Source organism: Gymnogyps californianus, chromosome 5 (genome assembly GCF_018139145.2).
Source record: "Gymnogyps californianus isolate 813 chromosome 5, ASM1813914v2, whole genome shotgun sequence".
NCBI classification, from domain to species: domain Eukaryota; kingdom Metazoa; phylum Chordata; class Aves; order Accipitriformes; family Cathartidae; genus Gymnogyps; species Gymnogyps californianus.
The window spans coordinates 8,217,999-8,238,942 of NC_059475.1; the positions used below are offsets into that span (position 1 = coordinate 8,217,999).

Genomic DNA, 20,944 nt, shown 5'->3' on the forward strand with positions numbered 1-20,944 from the left:
TTGACCTGTATTTAAATATACCAGCCAGAACATATAAGATAGATGTACAGAAAAATACTAAATGCAAAGGCCAATTAAAGCTAAAGGAACTGACAATTTCATCTGTAACTTTCTAAGACCTTTTGAATATGAGACCTTTTACATTAATCTTTAACACCAGTATTGTTGTTCCATATTAAAACTCAGAGCATTCTCAACTCCATAGTTTAAGTGAAATCTCTATTAGGCTTTTTATTTTCCTCCAAGCAAACTGCGGAAGGATAAATACTCATTAGTTAGGAAGCCAAAAGTGTTCCAATTCTAAACAAAATAAATTATTTGTAGTGTGAGGTTTTGTTATGAAAATAATAATTACATGGCAAAAACCTCCAAACAATTATGCTGGGACAAAACTATGACTTAGGAGATAATAGATAGAGCCAGCAGGGATTAAAATGTGCAAGATTTCCTGGTCATTTACTCACTGGAAGATTTGAAAATCAGTTTATTCATGGAAGAAAAATAACCTATTGCCATCAGTCCTTGATCATAAAACACCCAGAACTTTAAACTCTCAGTGCAATATTGAAAGGAAATAAATGTGCATCTAATCAGCTTTGCCCTTCGTAGCAGGTATCACTTTGGCAATCAGGAGCACACTGTGGATAGCAAAAATAATGGGAAGACAATATTCTGAGTGGAAAAAAAGACCTACACATTTTTCAAAATACACAGAAAGACTGTAAGTACAGGTGGCTATTTTTGCTGACCTAAAACAATTCCCTAAAACAGTGGCTATGATGCAGCCAGAACATGAAGGGCATGTTTTCTTTTTAACTCATGCATTCTTCTGGAATCCTGAGGTCTGAGTAAACTACACCATCCCGAATAACCCTTCAAGATGCAAAGGAAAGCTCACACTGACAATCCACAAAGAGGGTGCATTAAATGACTACCTCTTACTACTGAAATCCCAAAGAACCATTTTTCTTTACATGTCTATATCAGGAATTTTATTCACTTCCACTTGAGAGAAACCTGACAAAATGAAGCACCCTTACTGAACAGGATGGTAATTTTCATAAAATGCACAGTCAAACTGGTAAAGACAAAATCATCTAAATTCTCCAATTTTTACTTCAATTTGAAATAAAATAATGTGAAATATAGTCATTGTGGGTTTCTTATAATAAGAAACATTTTACAGGTACTAACACCAATAAGTAATGTATATGAATAATTTTTTTCTGGCAATTCTGAACTGCTTGTCTTTCATAGGATTTCTTATGGCTATTTACATTTTCACTCAGTGAAAATCAATTACCTTCCTGCAATAAGCCTCATTTGCTACCTTTGAGTATAATAGAAACACCATTAGGATGATGACATTACCCAAAAGAAGGGCACCACACAGTTGGTAGACATAAATTAAGGACCCTTTCACATATGCATTAGAAATACTGCTGTGACTGAAATATGCATAAAATCTGTATCTATTAGAGCTATTAGTGTGTGCTGGTGATGATTTTGAAGGAGGAGGGGGAGATTGTGATCTACTACTTTGACAAAATTATGTATTTCCTTTTTTTCTCAGTATGTGCCACTGATGCAATAAGCAGAGGCCCCCAGCTGAGCTGCATTTGGAAATGCCACTGAGCATGGTATACGCGCTTCACTTCCCTTTGCTGAAGCAAGACACTGTCAGGAATAGAGTGCATGTGTGCCGCCAAGCCCGCTCCTCCTTCCTCACCCTGACCTCCGCTGCTCTGCGGATGTATGCCTGGGTGAAGGCACCACTCATGCGGAAAACAGCTCCTGCAGATCAATTCATAGGATTTAGGGACATTTAACTTCCATCAAGACCACATCATCTTATTGATATTTGAAGACTAACTTCTTACCGAACGTTAATGGGACTAACATAAAGGGCTGTGTGTTTGCTTAGGGGGGAAGAAACTAATTTAGAGATTCCTCCCTTGGAGTCTGTTAAGCAGAGGGAACTACTTCTGAACGCAGTTATTTTTACCTGGGTTCTTATGAGCTTAAGCAAAACAAAATTATAACGCAGTATGATGATGTATTATGTACTAAAAGTGTAAAATGCAATTCCCTCCTTCCTACTTCCATATTCGTTTGACATACCAATGAGCCCATTATGAATAAGCAAAATACTGGGACGCTGTCTCTCTTACAAAAGGATTACTGATCATATTTGTCATGTGTTAGTTAACAGAAAAGCTCTAATTAGCTTCTCTTGTGGACACATTAAAAACTATTTCAGTTCTACCAGTACTTAGGAAAAAGGCAGGTTTTATGCTCGCTCTTACAAATCAAAAGTTAGGATAGTCTCAGTCCTACAGCAGACATTCTGCTGACAGTGCTATGAATATAGAGTTAAATCCATCAACCATCCAACATAAATGTATAAAAACTTGCTTAATTAGCAAAGACAGAAATATTTAATATGCAGAAAGGTGATCCAAGACTCCTGACATTCCGTAACAAAAAGCCACATTAGCAATACAACAAAAGTAGCAACCTGGGGCTCCTCTGGCTTGTAAATTAGGCAGATGAAGGTGCGTGGGCAAAGGCAAGCGAAGGATAGAAGAATCAGATCTAGGCACTGTTTTCTGCAGTTAGAAGTTCCCTGTATTTTGAGTCTCCTTCTACACTGCAGTTCTGTACTCTGACAAATCGGAGATAGCAGTCCTACACAGACTGCTGGATACTGAGCAAACAGGCATCATTAAGCAAAGCAAATGTGTGCATCTGAAAAGTCTCCCTACAAATCAAACATTAATGCCGTTTGGTTAACCAGATGCATAAAGGTTTTTCTATATTTGAAAAAAAATGCTGAGAATCTTCAAGGTAAAGCCCACAGATCAATAGCAGGGTTAGTAAGATTTTTCAGACACAAGATTACCTTGCTTATAGTAAAAACAGGATTTTCCTAGAATGCAACCTATTTATACAATTATTCTTATGAAGTTGCCATTAAATCCTGAACTATCATTGTAATCTAAATATTCAACCACACTGGAACAAAATGAACATGGAGTATTTCCTAGGTAATTTTCCTTCTAATATATCTCATTTCTCTGTTATGCGCAAAAATAATGTTTGTATATGTTGGCTATACCTTATTTCCAACTAAGCTTGAAAGTAATAAGGTGTTACTGAGTTCTCAAGGAAAATGCAGTAAGGAACTAACCTTTTCTATATTTTTTCCTAGAAAAAAAAGGCTAAGTGCGTAAAAAAAGTAATGTTACAGTATGCATGTTATATATTTTACATTAAAAATGATGATTAGTAGAGGAATGCTCATCTCTTCAGGCATTTACATTGCTACAATGTACAGTAGAAAATATGCAGAATGGATGCGGCTTCAGATTAATCATTTAGACACTATACATTTCATAAGGCTAAAGGTCATAACAGTTGAGCAAACCATTTCCATCAACATTTTAAATAAGAAGATTATATGATACATAGAATTTTCATTTAAACTAACTGGAGAGAATCTGTGCAAGGTATTGTGGCATTCCAGGAAATTATCTGTCTGAATGAAGAAGACAGTACTGTAGAAAATAGAGCAGTTTTTTAAATATAAAGCAAACAAAAAACCAATTCAGCATTAGATTCTTTTTTTCATTGTCTCAGAAGTAATTTTTAAAAATTGTTTCATTTTAAGTACACATAAAAGTGCTGCATCTATTCAAACCTTAAACTTAGGGTTTTTGAACATATTTGAACTTTTTTTTAACATATACATAGGGTTCTTTAAAAAGCACATTTAAGCAAAATGTGAAAGGAATGTCTTCTCAAATAAATTTAAGAAATTAATAAGAATTTGGAATTACAATAAATTCCACTATTTATTGCAAATACATGTATCTAGGTACAAAACTACAGAGCGCACTAAATATATTGCTTTTCTTCCTCAGATAATTACATTGTTCTGATCTTTACTATATAAATGTATGTGAAGAGAAACATTTCTTGTTTTCCTGTTACTGTGTTCTTTTGCATCTAATTATTAGCAATGCTTAATAAAGTATTTGATAAATGTCTTTACTAAATGACTGATGGATCTCAGTTTTGAAATTACATGATCTAGCAAGGAATCGATTTTTTCTTGTGAAAGTTTCTCTCTGCGTAGAAAACCAGGACCTTGTGAAATGGACGCCTTTGTTTTCCTGCTTCTCTTTCATCCCAACCTCCCATTCCCCAAAGTGATGGGATTAGAAGGAGGATGAGTAAAAATTCTTTCAGATTATGAAATAAGCATTCTAAGAAAAAACTTACTCTATCACAAATATATTGCAAAGTCCAAAATAAGTATACTTGATACCAAAATCAGGGAAGAAGGAAGGGAATGCCCCAGGAATTGAATCTTTCCAAAGGGTTTGAAAGAAGAAAATATGTCTTGTTACATTAACCCTAACTTAAAGCTATACGGAGTGTTGAAGCGTCTGGTATTATTAGCTTGCTTATTGTTGCTTCATGCTGAAAGGGAGACATAAAGAATTAGAATGGGAATTAAAAAGGGCCTCATCCTTCTCCATCGCACTGCCACTTTTCAATTTCAACCAAGAACTATGCCCAGTCCCTTGAATTCAGTCAAGTTATACCACAGAACAAAAGTAAAATGCCAGAGCAGTCTTGATGCAAGCATCCAGTGTTCCAGTAATGTTGGGTGTCCCCAAGAACCAAATTCACCAGCTTTACAACTGTTTTGCGGTACCAGACTAGGCTAGAGCAGAAAGAAAAAGACTGAGGTCTTGGGGTTAAATTTTACTAGGATAACACTAAATTCTTGCAAGGTTCATATGTTGACGTAAAATGTCATCTACAATCTATGAAAAATGAATATTTTGGAAAACAAGACCACACAATTAAACAACTAACAGTTAGGAAACTAGGGCTGAATCTGAATTCCAACCTTCAGCTCCTTTGTTTTATGTAACTTATTTTTAACCTTATTCATTTATAGTAATACAAATCCTTCCCAATCTCAGTTGGAAGACACCAACAATAAGTTTAGTCTAGATATTTTGATTACTTAAATATTGCCTCCTTAACTTACGTATCTTATAATTTTTCTGGCACTTTGGATGTGCTGGAGGATTTGGATTCCAGGAGGTTGCCCTGCTAGTCCTGTAAATCTACTACTGCTCATCTGACTGAAGTATTTCCAAAACACTAAACATTGGAGCAGTCTCTTTGAGAGGCTGCAAATAGAAAGGAATATTTACAGCGATGTCTCGTACTACCCCTCTCCTATCTCCCATTAGCACACCTCTGCAGATCACAGCCATCACAGTTTTAGTTTAACTAGACAGTGCAGAGATACTTCTTCTGCAGTTTACCAAACTTTATCATCCTTATTAGACCAAATCTTCGTACATAAAGGGGAAAAAAACCAAAAATAATTTTTTTGTTCTTTGCTGAGACTTATGCTTCTGTAGAACATTACCTTACTGTGTTCTCTACAGCTTTTGTGATTATTTAGCTCCAGTCGCCTGCTGAAGAACAAGATATTGCAATAAAAGAAGGCCCTATGGAAATCTCATCTGCACAGCAGATCAGTGTCAGGACAGCAGATCATATTTTAAGCATTATTAGAAAAGGAGCATTGAACAAAAATGAAAATATCCCTATGCCACTGTTAAATCCATGAAGAATCAGCATCTTGAAAAAACACAAGCAGTTCTGGTTCTTGCCATATGAAAAAGAATATAGAGAAAAACTAGAAAAAAGTGTGAAGAGGCACACCAAGTATGAACGAACATGTGTAGTGGTTTCTAAGCAAGGAACAGAGTAGAATATGATTCTTCAGTTTGGAAAGAGAAGGCAGGGAGTATGATGGAAATCTAGTAGATGAGCATGGAGAAGGGACCGAGGGACGACTGTTCGCCGTCTATTTCAATATAAGAAGTAGGAGGTCATCAAATGGAGCAAGCCATTACAGGTTTCAGAACAAAGAAAGGAACACTTCTTAATAAACGCCTAATTAACCTGTGGAATAACTTGACATATAATGTTGTAGCTACTAAAGGATTACACTTTTTGAACAAAGTCACAGAGTAAAACTTTTCTTGGGCTTTTAAAAGTCCGTGCTACCTTCATTATGCTGATAAATCCTTGTAATGGTTCATTTCAACAATATGAAGCAAATCGAAAGATATACGTTCTAACACATACTACTGTAATATTCTTTTGAATGATTTCTACTGTGGATTCATTATGTATACCACATAAGATTTTTTTAAAAAATTCTTTTTAATGGACTGGAATAATCATAATTGTCACCATGAAGAAACGCCACCATCTCCTCAAAAATCCAAATACATTATCTTCATCTGCCTCAAAACATACGTATACACTGTAGTTCAAGAGACTGCCATGGTATGGTTATCTCACATTCAGGGTACTAATAGGATGATGGTATTTGTTCCTGGGTCAGCGAACAAGCCAAAGCTGCCTAAAGTCAGACTCAAGCTTCAAGAGAAAAGAAAGAGGGTTTTGCCTTTTCTTTTTTTTTTTTTTTTAGAAGAGGAAAGTGTACAGAAATGGTTAGTTTTTACTGGTTCCACACTGTTTCATCTTTGCATGCTCTCTGCTTTCTGTTTCAGCATAGCTGTGCCAGTAATATTCTTGCCTTCAGGCCAGAAGGTCAGAGGTTGAAGGACAACATAAAAATTTAGGCTCTAATTCAGCGATGACACGGAGGCATAGTGCTCGTAGGGGAAGAGCAACCATACTGTCAAAGGTGTCTTCTTTGGATGAAACACTGAACAGAGGTCCCTACTGGCAAAGTCAAATGAAAAAGGAATAAAAGCTCCACTGTGAAAAATATATTTTTAAAATGACTGCCGCAGAGTTCAGAAAGAAAGATAAAGTTCTGATGGTTTTGTTATTTAGCTAATAAAAATTTGTTTTACATCCATCTTCAAGATTTATGGAGGTCTGGCAAAAGAAAAATATTTCTGTTATCAGTTTCATGTCTCGTTATCAATTCATATTAGAATAACTGGAATATAAAATCTGTATCTTATTTAAAATCATGTGGCTTTGTATAATACAAATCAAGGTTTATAACTGAGTAAAAATTAAGTAACTTTTATTTTTGCTTTTTTGGAACCAGATTAGAAGGGACTTTAAGTTGTCACATTTTAAAATTTTTAACTTACTGTCTTCATGTTGGCGGTGGGTTATTAGTGAAAAAGTGTTTCAGTTTGTAAGAAAATTATTTTAAAAGTGTGGTGAAAGATATCTAAAAATGAATTAATTCAGTGAGCACTAAATTAAGAACAAAGCTTATCTGAAAGCAAACAACTAGCATTATTTTGAAGTCCATAATATTAAGCTGAAAGAAGAAAAAAGATGGATGAAATACATTAAGTAGGAAATATACCAGTAATCATTCTTGCTGATATATTTTGGGAAACATATGCAGCAGATAGAAGAAGGAGCAGCGCATGACAGTTCAGGGGAGCTTGAATAGTTATATGTAGAAGATAAAATGTTAACAGGAAAAAAGTCAGAACAAAAATCAATCTGATCAACAGAAACAGTGAGACATATGCCACTTACAAGGGATAAGTCTTCTATAATTTGGATCTGTATTTTCTATGTGTCTTGAAAAGTTTACAGTCCTCTTCAGGTGCCATAATGATATTTTGAAAACGCCCTACTGGCTGTCTTTAATGAGACATTTCAGGTTTTTTTTCAAGTGGGAAGTGGTTCTAAGACATAAATAGAGGTTACATCCTGTGAAATGCGCACTTCCCCATACATCCTAGAGAACCTTGGAAGTGAGTAACCAGATTGAAAAATCTGGATTAGAAGATTATAGTTTAAATTCATAAATCCTTGCTTGCTTATAAGGATGTATGAGTCTGCAGATGCACATTGCTTTTGTATAGACTTGCAAAATCTGGTCTCTATGCTATTGCCTCCGAAGTGACAACATACAGGGAATCAGCAGCTGATGGACCAGATCCTGCAGGATTCTGAGCATCTCCAGGGAGGTTTTTGGTTGCGGGGTTTTGGTTTTTTTTTCCCCCCCCGATCAAGCCACCTACGGTGACAAATTATTACAGGCCTGGCACTTCATATATGCACACTCACCCATACACCCAGAAATGCCAACGCATACACACACTTATTTATTTTAACAGCTAACTTTGTAAATGGGTGAATCCTTTAGTATTGGGTTTTTGGACTTTTTTATTTCTAAAAATACCACGCTAACTTTTAAATACAATTCCATATTCTAACAGTCAAATAAAAGTGGATCTGAAAGCACAGTTTAACCTTTAATACATTTATAAACAGCTGTAATGATGTTGGTCAACAACAACAACAACAAAAAAAGAGATGTTGAAATCCCTGAAGAAAGTTGGTGAAAATCTAATATTATTTTATAGAAGGAAAAGAAACTAACAATTTTGTTCTCAATTTTATTCTATGTAGTACAGGCAAATTTTTAGAGTTCTGAAAAATAAAACTATCAAAACAATCTATCCACTGACTTTATAATTTCTGAGTGTTTTCGTGTGAAAAAACGTTATGAGTAATACCATGACTCAGTACCTGGTCACCGTCAGACAAGCGCTACTTAGACCTCTCTGTCCACTCTACCAAGAACAGTGATCCCTGTGATCTATAAGACCACATCAACGCTACAAAGTTCTGCCAGCATAGTCAATTACTCAAAAATTAGAAAAGGCAGGATCTTTGATAAACACAGCAACACTGAAATTAAAACAGAAAATATGCTTTCATCAGTACAACTTTTTACTTGAGGGTGGGGGGAAATAGAAAAAAGCACTGCTATGTTGACACAAAGCTTAAGTTAGTTGATACAAATATCAATAGTTGATATTCCTAGTGTGTTTGCACTAGGAATACTGTCCTAGTAGGTGCAGGACTCTCACACGACATAATATTGATAGAAAACCAAGATGTGTTTAGAACAAACTCTAGTTTAACTGGATTTTTTTCTGTCAACATAAAGATGTTATTAAACTGCATTAGAACAATAATATATTGGCCCAATAATAAGGAGGTGGTACAAGTATTTGCCAGTGCTTACCATTTACCTTTCGCTTTGAATAGAATATAAATATTTAAGACCCTATATTGGCCTTATTGAAAGCTCATTAAAGCTGTGCATAAGAGTGTTGAAGCCACTTCCAAGTACTGAATTTTGGATCCTACATTTTCCAAGCACATTTGGAAACCTCAACATAAGCTTAAAAAAATCACTTGCCATTAAGGCTCTGAAATGCCAGAATCACCTCTCAAACAGGCTTGTAGCTTAAAACAGCCTCAAGAAAGTCATGTGAGTTGGAGTGCAGAAAAAGAAGTGGTTACAATATTTCAGAGACCAAACTTTTTCCTGGTAAGCACCCTTGCAATGAAGTATAAGATTCCCCTAGAACTGAGGTGAGTCAAAGTAATGTGAGGAATTTAGAAAGATGCATTTCTCATTTAAATAGGCTAGCAAAGTAACCATGTACAACTTAACTAAGCTTCACCATTAAATCAAGTGGGATAAATTCCTATCGAAAATATGGGAAAGGTGCAAACCTATTTGGTACAAAGGGAGTGATGGGAGTAAATTGAGCAGACAATATTTTTTGGCTGAATGTCAGAAAAAAATATTCCTAACAGAGAGGACTACTGTTATACTGTAGAAAAGACACCCCCAAGGGAAGTGATAGAAGTTTCATTCCTTCAGTCCTTTAAAAACGAATTAGGTAATGCACAAGACGAAAGATACTGTAGGAAACAACTCTGTCCTTGTTGAGAGATTTTTAATATGACCTATTACATCTTTCTTATCTCTAATTTCTGTCATTTTATGAATATGAATGGAAGAGAATAGACCACGCATAGTGAGGAGGGAAATCTCAGTCTGTCATTGGTTTTCCTCCCTGCTGGCCTCCCTGTTTCTTGCCATTCGCAACCATTTCCATCATCTACAGATGGCTAGAGGAGCAGGGGGGAAACACACAATTATAAATTAATCTCTATTATTGTTGCAGAAGCCTGGAGTTGCACTCCAACAGCACATAGATCTAATTTTCTTGTCTTTGGGAGTGGGAAGATTGGTTGCGCATTTGTCAGTTTTATTTTTGTCAGGGGGGTTGTATGCTCAGTATAATGAGATAAGTGAGTAAGTAAAACAACATTGCTCAGTTTTAATATCCTAAGACTTTTCACTGACATGAGGATTACTGGCATGAAGCTTTCTTATAAAATTCTTTTGTCACATACTATATTACAAATCTATCAGATTCTCTCCATTTCAGAGTCACTGACACATTGTCTAACCTTTCTTAACCTTAAGTCTCAGGATTTTCACATACTACCATAAAAAGAAAAAAAAAAAACGCCAAAAAACCAAAACCCACACCACCCCGTCTGTTGCATTTAAAAGCTGATCTCAAAAGAAATTCAGCCCAATTCTGCAGATACAACAGTTTCACCATGACTTCCAGATATACCTACTTTTAGCAAGAAACAAGGATTATGTAACTATTATTCAACCTAATATCAATTACTTTGTCCTGTAATTTAGGATAAATTCTCACCTTTTACCTTCATTAATTAAATTATATTTGGATTATGAGATATGATTGATTACTTAAAAATATAAGCTAAGAAGAAACATGCTTCCCTTTCTCTCTTCACTCTTGTGTATCACTTTACCCAGAAATAAACTTATATCTTGAAAAAAAACCCCAAACAAACCACAAAACACCCCATACATGCCCCCACCTCCAACCCACACAAAACCAGCAAAAACAACCCACAAAACATGCCCCACAAACAAAAAAAACACTCAAAACCTACTACTTGTGACAGAAAAACCTCAGGAGAGTGTCTGTGCACTGCTTTTAAGTTTCTTTACTATTTATTTAGTTCTTTTGTATTCTGTACAGCCCATCTTTCTTCATAATTAAATTTCTCCAGTGTTTTCTATGCCATCTCTATATCTTTGGAAGAGGTTTTTTTGGAAAAGCAGGATTCCTTTAAATGCAACTAAATAACTTGATATTGCTGTTATTCATTAATGAAGTGTCTCAAATCCAAGAACGGGGTGAGGAAAGAAAACAGAAATCATGAAACCTGACTGGCATGGGCTAAGAGGCTGTAACTCACATACGACAAGACAAGACCACGGTTAGATTGTTTGTGAGCTTATTTCCATTCCATAATCACCAAAGGAAAATAGCACGCCCTTTCAATTTTGACAAATCGGGAAGGATTACAACAGTGGCTCAATTTATACCTGACACACATTGGCTGTCTAGGAAACTCTTTTTTTTCCCTTCTGTCTCCTATTCCAGTATGTTAAGCATTAAAAAAGCAGCAACCTTTGCTAACCATAGTTATGTTGTCAGTGACTCAGTTCCTGCTGTGGTCTTGCTCATTCAAGTTCATTAACGCATTCAGTTTGTTTTTATTATCAGTTGATAATAAGCACTTGATAAATACATGAACCTGGATGAAGATAGGTGTAAGCTTTCAAGCATAATCTACCTGTAAAAGCTGACTTTTTTTTTTAAGAATTTCTTTGCCTATTTTAAGCTAATTTGAAAGAAGAGTACTTCACACAATTTAAGTAAATTATCTCTTAACTAGCAATTGTGAACATGACGGAGCTCTGTACAGAACTGATGAAAAATATTTTGAAGGTTAAAAAATTGAATTGTTACTTAATCAAGTCATATTTTAGTTTACGCAGACTTATACACTTATCTATTGGTAAATTGGATCCTGTAAAATATAATAAATTGCCTATGTAAGACATGTCATTTTGTTAAATATTACAAATTTTTGTGTGATTTCACTCTCCAAATTTTTATAGCACCTCAGATTCTACCTTCTTCATCATTTTCTTTAAAATACAGGAAAAATGTAAAGCTAGCATTTTATATGAAAATATATGTGTATACAATGTAGATATTTGCCCAATTTTTCCTGAGAAAATAAGTGTGTCCTTATAAATTTTTCATTGAAAACTTTCATTTTCTTTAAATCCTTCAAAGTTGACTGATCAAAGAGGCAGTTATTGCACTATCTTGGGAATTTAAGATCAATTTATCACTTTTCAAATAGCTGATATTTTATAACTGGTGGTTAATTATGAGTGTTCTGTTAAGACAATGATTGCAAGCAACAAAAGTACATGAGTAAGTGTCCATCTAGCCAGCAAATAAAAGTTCCATTCATTTTCCCTTCAAATGCATTATCTATATAACAATTTATTGCTCATATTAAGACATCATATTAAAATACACTTTTTGTTTCCATAAGTCTATTGAACTCTCAACCCAAATGAATACTAAAAAGCTCTGAAAAAGAAGGGATATGGCTTCCAAATGAAACTCTGTCAAAATGTGCATTTACTGACCAATTCCTTGCTGAAATAAAGTTTTTGACAAAGACATATGACAAATTTAAGAGAAGTCCTCACTCTTAAATTGCAACAAAAATAGCGAACATGCTCAAACCCAACGGGAGTTGTAAAGAGACCATTAGTTCCCAACAAGGGTCTCTGTACTTTCTGGCTGTGCTGCACTCTACATGCAGGCAATGTCCTTCCTCTGGGTCAATCAGCATACTTCATACAGCAAATTTCTCCCTAAAGTCAAGTTTAGCAATTCCTCAGAACCAGACAAAACCTAAAAATCTACAACCAAGTAACTAAGATGATTGTACTAACCAAAACCAGATCCTTACCAAGATACTGCAAACTACCTAGCAAATTAATTGTTCTGAATTTCACCTTAGAAAAGAAAACAACCCATAGGAGATGGATTTTTTTTTTAACTGGTTCTCATTAAATCTTTTTGAGGAGGATGAACATACCCAGAAGACTGACAAATTTGAAACCCTTTTCTCCAATTAAAAAATCCCAAATTATTCACTTCTCCAATGAGGTATTTGAATCCCCGAAAGTCTCAGGCTAGGGTCCTAAAATCCACAGGCCTTTTTTTTGCCTTGACACTCAGTGATGAATACATCACTTATGGTATATGTATTTTGCTTTTGCAAGTGACACAAATAAAACCAGTAACATTTTCTTGAAAAAAAGTTGAGACACATCATCTCTGCAACTTTGTCATATGTATTAATATACAATTATTATTTTTTAAACAATAGTTTAGTGAGAAAAATAACGCCTTTAATCTAGCAAAGCTATCAAATGCATACAGAGATACATATAAATATGATAGCAGGGCAATGTCTCTGCAAAGAATAAGCAAGTTCTAGAATCTGATGGATATTTCTGTGCAACTCCATGGCTTCAATCAATATTTAAGTTTCTCTATGGCATTAACACTTGTTAAGAGAAATAACAGACTTCAGTGAGTTTGAAAAAAGCTCTTAGTGGCACAGCTTTCACTTACTTCCACCAGGAAAAGTAATGTATAATTTCAGGTTTTTGTCAACACATTCACCTTCCTTTCACAAATGTTTTTAGAGCTGAATAGCTTAATGCAGAGGTGAGGAACTGATTAACTGCTTCATACAATATAGAGAAATGCTGTAAATTGCAAGTCTTCTGTGGACTGGCCTGCATATTTACCTAACCATAATAAAAAATTGTATTAAATCATTAGTTTAGTTGCAAGTGTTGCTGCACTTCCCAGTTTGTGAAGTGTGCTGCCCTGGTGAGGGAGTCATACAACTGGGATGGGGTACAAGGCATACCGACCCTTTCATCATATCCAGGAGACACATACTACATGGAGGCATGAGAGAATTAACAGTCGAGATGCACTGGTCCAGCAGGTACCAGACAGGGAACTAGAGCATCCTTCAGAGCACCCTGGCTCCACTAGTCACTGCTAAACACACCCAGGCAAGGTCACCTCCTCTCTCTATGCCGGCATCCTCTCTATCTAATCCTTGTTTGCTTTATGTATATAAAGAGATTGCATATCTACTCAGAGAACACACAATCTTTTTCTACATCCTCAGGAAAGTAGGATCTCATTGTGATTAGAACAGCAGCACCGACATTCAAGAAAGTGCTGGGTTTGGGTTTTTTGTTTGTTTTTTTACTTATTTCATGTTACACGTGTAAACATGGATTCAGAAGGCATCTACAATGCTTCTCTGAACTATATATGACACAGTAGAGCGGTCTGAAAGGGCCAGCTGAATCTGCCAAATCAACAAATGGTTACGGGACTGGTGCCACAGCCAGGGGTTTGGCTACTTAGACCATGGGACTTGCTTTGAGAAACCTGGTCTACTGGGGGCTGATGGGGTCCATCTGTCGGAGAAAAGGAAGAGCATCTTCGGTCATAGGCTTGCCAAGCTGGTGAAGAGGGCTTTAAACTAAAGTTGCCAGGGGACGGGAACGTCAATCCCGTCATCCCACTCCTGCCAGTTTGATGCCAGTGCCAGCAATAGATGCCCAGAGCCTGGAGAAGGACCACAGGTCAGCTGGAGAGGACCTGAAGAGAAGCACAAAGGAATTCCAGCCAGTAAGTTAACTTCATCGAGGGTCCAACTTAAATGCCTCTATGCAAATGCACGTAGCATGGGGAATAAACAAGAGGAGTTAGAGACGTGCGCACGCCTGCAGGGCTATGATCTTATTGGTATCACGGAGACGTGGTGGGATGGCTCCTATGACTGGAGTGTTGGAATGGAAGGATACAGGCTCTTTAGGAAGGATGGGCAGGGGAGACGAAGAGGGGGTGCTGCCCTCTATGTCAATGACCAGCTGGAGTGCATGGAGCTCTGCCTGGGGATGGATGAGGAGCCAACCGAGAGCTTATGGGTCAGGATTAAAGGGAGGGCAGGGACAGGTGACATTATGGTGGGGGTCTGCTACAGGCCACCCGACCAGGAAGACGGAGCAGATGAGGCCCTCTATAGACAGATAGGAGCAGCCTCACATTCACAAGCCCTGGTCCTCATGGGGGACTTCAACCACCCCGATATCTGTTGGAGGGACAACACAGCAGGGCATAAGCAATCCAGGATGTTCCTGGAATGCGCTGATGACAACTTCCTTCTCCAAGTGATAGAGGAGCCAACGAGGAGAGGGGCTATGCTGGATCTTGTTCTCACCAACAAGGAGGGGCTGGTGGGGAATGTGAAGCTGAAGGGCAGCCTTGGCTGCAGTGGCCATGAAATGGTGGAGTTCAAGATCCTTAGGGCAGCGAGGAGGGCGCATAGCAAGCTTGCTACCCTGGACTTCAGGAGAGCAGACTTCAGCCTCTTCAGGGATCCGCTTGGTAGAGTACCATGGGATAAAGCCCTGGAGGGAAGAGGCGCCCAAGAAAGCTGGTTAATAGTCAAGGATCACCTCCTCCAAGCTCAGGAGCGATGCCTCCCAACAAAGAGAAAGTCAGGCATAAACGCCAGGAGGCCTGCATGGACGAACAAGGAGCTCCTGGACAAACTCAAAGACAAAAAGGAAGCCTACAGAGGGTGGAAGCAAGGACAGGTAGCCTGGGAGGAATACAGAGAAATTGTCTGAGCAGCCGGGGATCAGGTTAGGAAAGCCAAAGCCCTGATAGAATTCAATCTGGCCAGGGACATCAAGGGCAACAAGAAAAGCTTCTATAGGTACACTGGTGATAAAAGGAAGGCTAGGGAAAATGTGGGCCCTCTCCGGAAGGAAACAGGAGACCTGGTTACCCAGGATATGGAGAAGGCTGAGGTACTCAATGACTTTTTTGCCTCAGTCTGCACCGGCAAGTGCTCCAGCCACACCGCCCATGTCACAGAATGCAAAGGCAGGGACTGGGAGAATGAAGAACCACCCACTGTAGGAGAAGATCAGGTTCGAGACCATCTAAGGAACCTAAAAGTGCACAAGTCCATGGGACCTGATGAGATGCATCCACGGGTCCTGAGGGAACTGGTGGATGAAGTGGCTAAGCCACTATTCATCATATTTGAGAAGTCCTGGCAGTCCAGGGAAGTTCCCACTGACTGGAAAAGGGGAAACATAACCCCCATTTTTAAAGAGGGGAAAAAAGGAAGACCCAGGGAACTACAGGCCAGTCAGTCTCACCGCTGTGCCCAGCAAGATCATGGAGCAGATCCTCCTGGAAACTATGCTAGGGCACATGGAAAATAAGGAGGTGATTGGTGACAGTCAACATGGCTTCACTAAGGGCAAATCGTGCCTGGCAAATTTGGTGGCCTTCTATGATGGGGTTACAGCTTCGGTGGATAAGGGAAGAGCAACAGACGTCATCTACCTGGACTCGTGCAAAGCATTTGACACTGTCCCGCACAACATCCTTGTCTCTAAATTGGAGAGACATGGATTTGACGGATGGACCACTCGGTGGATAAGGAATTGGCTGGATGGTCACAGTCAAAGAGTTGCAGTCAATGGCTCGATGTCCGAGTGGAGAGCAGCGACAAGTGGCATTCCTCAGGGGTCAGTATTGGGACTGGTGCTGTTTAACATCTTTGTCAGCAACATGGACAGTGGGGTTGAGTGCACCCCCAGCAAGTTTGCTGATGGCACCAAGCTGTGTGGTGCGATCGACACGCTGGAGGGAAGGGACGCCATCCAGAGGGACCTTAACAGGCTTGAGAGGTGGGCCCGTACAAACCTCATGAAGTTCAACAAGGCCAAGTGCGAGGTCCTGCACATGGGTTGGGGCAATCCCAAGCACAAATACAAGCTGGGCAATGAGTGGATTGAGAGGAGCCCTGTGGAGAAGGACTTGGGGGTATTAGTGGATGAAAAACTGAATATGAGCCAGCAGTGTGTGCTCTCAGTCCAGAAAGCCAGTCACATCCTGGGCTGCATCAAAAAAAAGAAGTGTGGCTAGCAGGTTGAGGGAGGTGATTCTCCCCCTCTACTCCACTCTCGTGAGACCCCACCTGGAGTACTGCATTCAGCTCTGGGGCCCCCAGTGTAAGAAAGACATGGACCTGCTTGAGGGGGTCCAGAGGAGGGCCATGAAAATGATCAGGGGGCTGGAGTACCTCCCCTATGAGGATAGGCTGAGAAAGTTGAGCCTGGAGAAGAGAAGGCTCCGGGGAGACCTTATAGCAGCCTTCCAGTACTTAAAGGGGGCCTACAGGAAAGATGGGGAGGGACTCTTTATCAGGGAGTGTAGTGATAGGACAAGGGGTAATGGCTTTAAACTGAAAGAGGGTAGATTTAGATTGGATATTAGGAAGAAATTCTTTACTGTGAGGGTGGTGAGGCACTGGAACAGGTTGCCCAGAGAAGTTGTGGATGACCCCTCCCTGGAAGTGTTCAAGGCCAGGTGGGATGGGGCTTTGAGCAACCTGGTCTAGTGGAAGGTGTCCCTGCAGGGGGGTTGGAACTAGATGATCTTTAAGGTCCCTTCCAACCCAAACCATTCTATGATTCTATGATAATTGTGTTGTATTTGCACATCTCCTGTTCACCAGAACGTGTCTTTGCACCACTTTTAAATAAGTAAGGACAGAGGATTGCACTAGTGATATAGCAAAAATGGAGCAATGATGGGACCTGTTATTGTGTATATCTAATGGCTCCATCACCACACAATTAGGCAAGAGACTGTGACCTGTATTTAGATCATGTTGCATGCTGGACTACAGCCCTCAAAGGAACCAATTCATAAATCTATATGCTCAGAGTTAAAATATTAATTTCTTTTCCCTTGCATGTGAACGCTATCAAGTATAGCTTGAACTTGGAACATGAAACAGCTAAAGAGAATGAGCAAAAATGTGTAAATATGAGAAGACAAATTTAAGGTCCCCAAAACCTACAGCAGGAAAACAATTAGCACAAAAAAGATTTCAGCTTCAGCATGCTGTGCTTTCAGTCTAGTGAGTGAAGTCTTTAATATTCAACTCCTGCAAAGCAATTTGTAATAACTTGCTCCAAGCATATTATAACATAAAAGCAATAAGGTATATCAACCGTGTAAAATATTTACACTTTGTTAAAATAGATAGCTTTACACTTTGTAAGTTATTGTGTTAGTCATTCATTTTTCATAAGTCACGATTTCAAGTTTTTCTTAACAATCATCTTTCACAAATCAGCTAAGAACTCTATTATGAGAGCAGGCATGCCTATATTTAACAGTCTCCTAGCTGAAAATGCTAATAATAGTGTGAGCGAAGTTATCCAAGATTCAGCACTACTGTACCAGAAAAGACATGCATACTTCGGTCAATCTGGAAAAGGAAGCAATTGTTCCCTATAATACTAAATAAGTGGAGGGTGGGGGTGTTTGTTTGTTTTGTAATATATCATTTAACCATGAAAAGCTGCCTAGTTTCATTGTACAGTGGGTTATTTAAAATGTTAATACCAGTAGACTCGATAATTCACTCAAAATAGTTAAGTATGACAAGATATTAGGAAGGAAGGGTACCAACAGACATTGAACACTGCTGCAAGTTATGTAGATAAGATAGAATGATTATAGACATACTTACAACAGATCTTACATGAATATAGAGAATATTTTCATTTACAATAACCAAAAGTTCTATTTCAATTTAATTTCTTGTTTTTAATGGTATAAATGCCAAGTAAATCATTAAAAGAAATGTCAGCTCTATCAGTGGCAGCTGCTCTTACTACTAAAAAAGGAGGGGAAGTGTAAGAGCAGGGCAGCCAGCAAAGCCCACAGCGGTCTGCAAAGTCACTAGTGGGAAAACAACAAAGGCCTTTCCATGCAACTAACACAGATGTGCCCATAGCCAAACTGTCAGAAACAGTTACGATGACAGCTACTCACAGTTCATTATTTGCTTCTCACAGGTCACTGGGTGACAAGCTGGGTCACCATGCTTTGTCGGCTGCTACAGTTTTCCCCACCTCCCCTCACCCCCCCAGTTCTTATTCCATTTAAATAAAGGTAAGCCGCTCAAATTGGTATACTAAAGTAAACAAATATCTTCAAATGCTTTCTGCAAATGGGAATGTAATGCTTATTATACCTTCCTTTCATTTTCAGATGGATATATAACATTTCCTCTCTGTGATGAGCGGAGAACTGGATTTGTATCTGTAGCAGATACAGCTATTAGAATAATTTTGTCAAGATGTGACTAAAGCAGATAATGAAAGTTAATATGTCACCAATTCAAAGCTTTAACCTTTAGAACACTTACATGGCAGATACATCATGGAAAATCATTGCAACTCAGTGAAAAGATGTTTTTCTCACAGAGGAGTTTTCACAAATAGAAATCTGAGGGGGTACTTAAAATGAACACAGACTTTTTAAATGCAGAAAATACAGTTTAAAGCACTTTTTTTTGTGGAACATGTATAAACAGATTTTTAGAATAATCCAGCCGTGAATTAATCTTTTTAATACATTCTCATCTGTCTTCATGGAGTAATCAATTTACAATACAGATGTAGATTATGACTTTTACCTATGTTTTGCTCACGTGGAATTTAAAACGAATCAACAGTGTATAAAGAATCAAGGTCAAGCATTTGCTTAGCTGTTACAAACGATTGTACCAATTCATAGCTGTGTCATTGACGGAAGTGGGAGAACATTTCCATCTCCTTAGGGGTATTCCTTAGTCATTTTTTCCTACATTAATAAGTCTTATAAAATTGTAATAACTGAATTTGTCCAAGCGATTCAGAAAAATTAAAATGAAACCAGCTTTCCCAGATGCGTCTTTCTTAGTATTAAATATGACAAGGTCATAAGCATTCTGACTCAGATCCAAGAATGCTTGTACCTAGCATGTACTTAACTTGGAGCATACTTAAATGCATATCTGCATTGGAGACAAAATATTCAGAAACTTGTGAAATCAAGCTTACTTATGGAAGCAAAGTGATCCAATAAGGCCCGAAACCAAAACTGAATTAAAACAGGTGATTAATTTTAGAAATGTGACTAGTGCCTTTTAAAGGGACAATTCACAAACTGAATGTACTGCTAGGACAGCACAAATCTGTTACAGTTGATGATACAAGAGCACTCTCTTACTTTCCTAGTCGGGCCCAACAAGTAAGATCATAAAAATGAGAAAAGTCCTTTAAAATGCTGTCAGAAGTTACAAGGGTTACATTTCCACAAGGTAACACCCAAAACATTAAGTTATTACCTTGACCCAGGCAAAGATAATACTATGTAATGTCTTTCTACAAGTGTCCATTAAAAAAATTTTTTGAGTGAAACGAGGCAATGGATTTGTTGTTTCCCATACATCAACAGTGAGGATGAGAATAAGGATGGGAAGGAAATTAGTGGCCATTAGTTACTTAGTTAAGTCATTAGTTCTTGTGCACTGAGGGAAGTACATAAATCACAGTCATACAGCTCACCTCTCTACTCATCCTTATCCTAAAGGCCATGTCTTCTCAGCAACTTCAACCCTCCATGTCTAGCAACTAGCTTATGATTCGATTTTGGTCTCTTTGGGGCAATACTTGTCATTTAGAAAGGATTTTTTCCTCAATGGTATTTGCTGGAATGGATAAGGTTTTCACCTTTCACCTAGAAACTCAGGGATTCAGTCACGTAAATCAGCGATGAAGTTCAGGTTTTCACAGCTTACAGGCATCATGTATCATGTAAATTGGTAAAAGTATGAGACGCAATGAAAAAACAACATTGGAAAGAACACTAAATAAGGTGTCCCCAAAGATACTAAGGACTTGCCAAGACCACTAAGATAGGACACACACACAAAAAAGAAACAAGCTCATTTCCTTGTTGTCTTTACTATCACGTATCATAGGACAACGTGTAACTGGCTAAATAATATGCAGGAAAGAAAGGGGCTGACTGCAGCCTTCAACTGGCAAAAATAAATAAGGTTAGAAAGTCTAATTGTATGAAAATTATTGCAAACAGACAAACTTGCAATCTAATTAACCACATTCTTTAAAAATTAGCCCTTTTCATAAGGCTCTTCCTACAACATCCTATAGAATAAGTTTTTTTTTCCATGTGGGGCTGACTTCATGCTG

The 20,944-nt window shown here is 38.0% G+C and overlaps 1 protein-coding gene across 1 annotated transcript in view; it reads right to left on the reverse strand.

The window, feature by feature from the left end:
* Window positions 1-586: 586 nt before the first annotated feature.
* DCDC1 (doublecortin domain containing 1) overlaps window positions 587-20,944 on the reverse strand; it is a 62,493-nt gene continuing 42,135 nt past the window's right edge. The window contains exon 5 of the mRNA XM_050897011.1: window positions 587-638. Within this exon, the coding sequence (XP_050752968.1) occupies window positions 587-638 (52 nt within the window). The remainder of the gene's footprint in view (window positions 639-20,944) is intronic.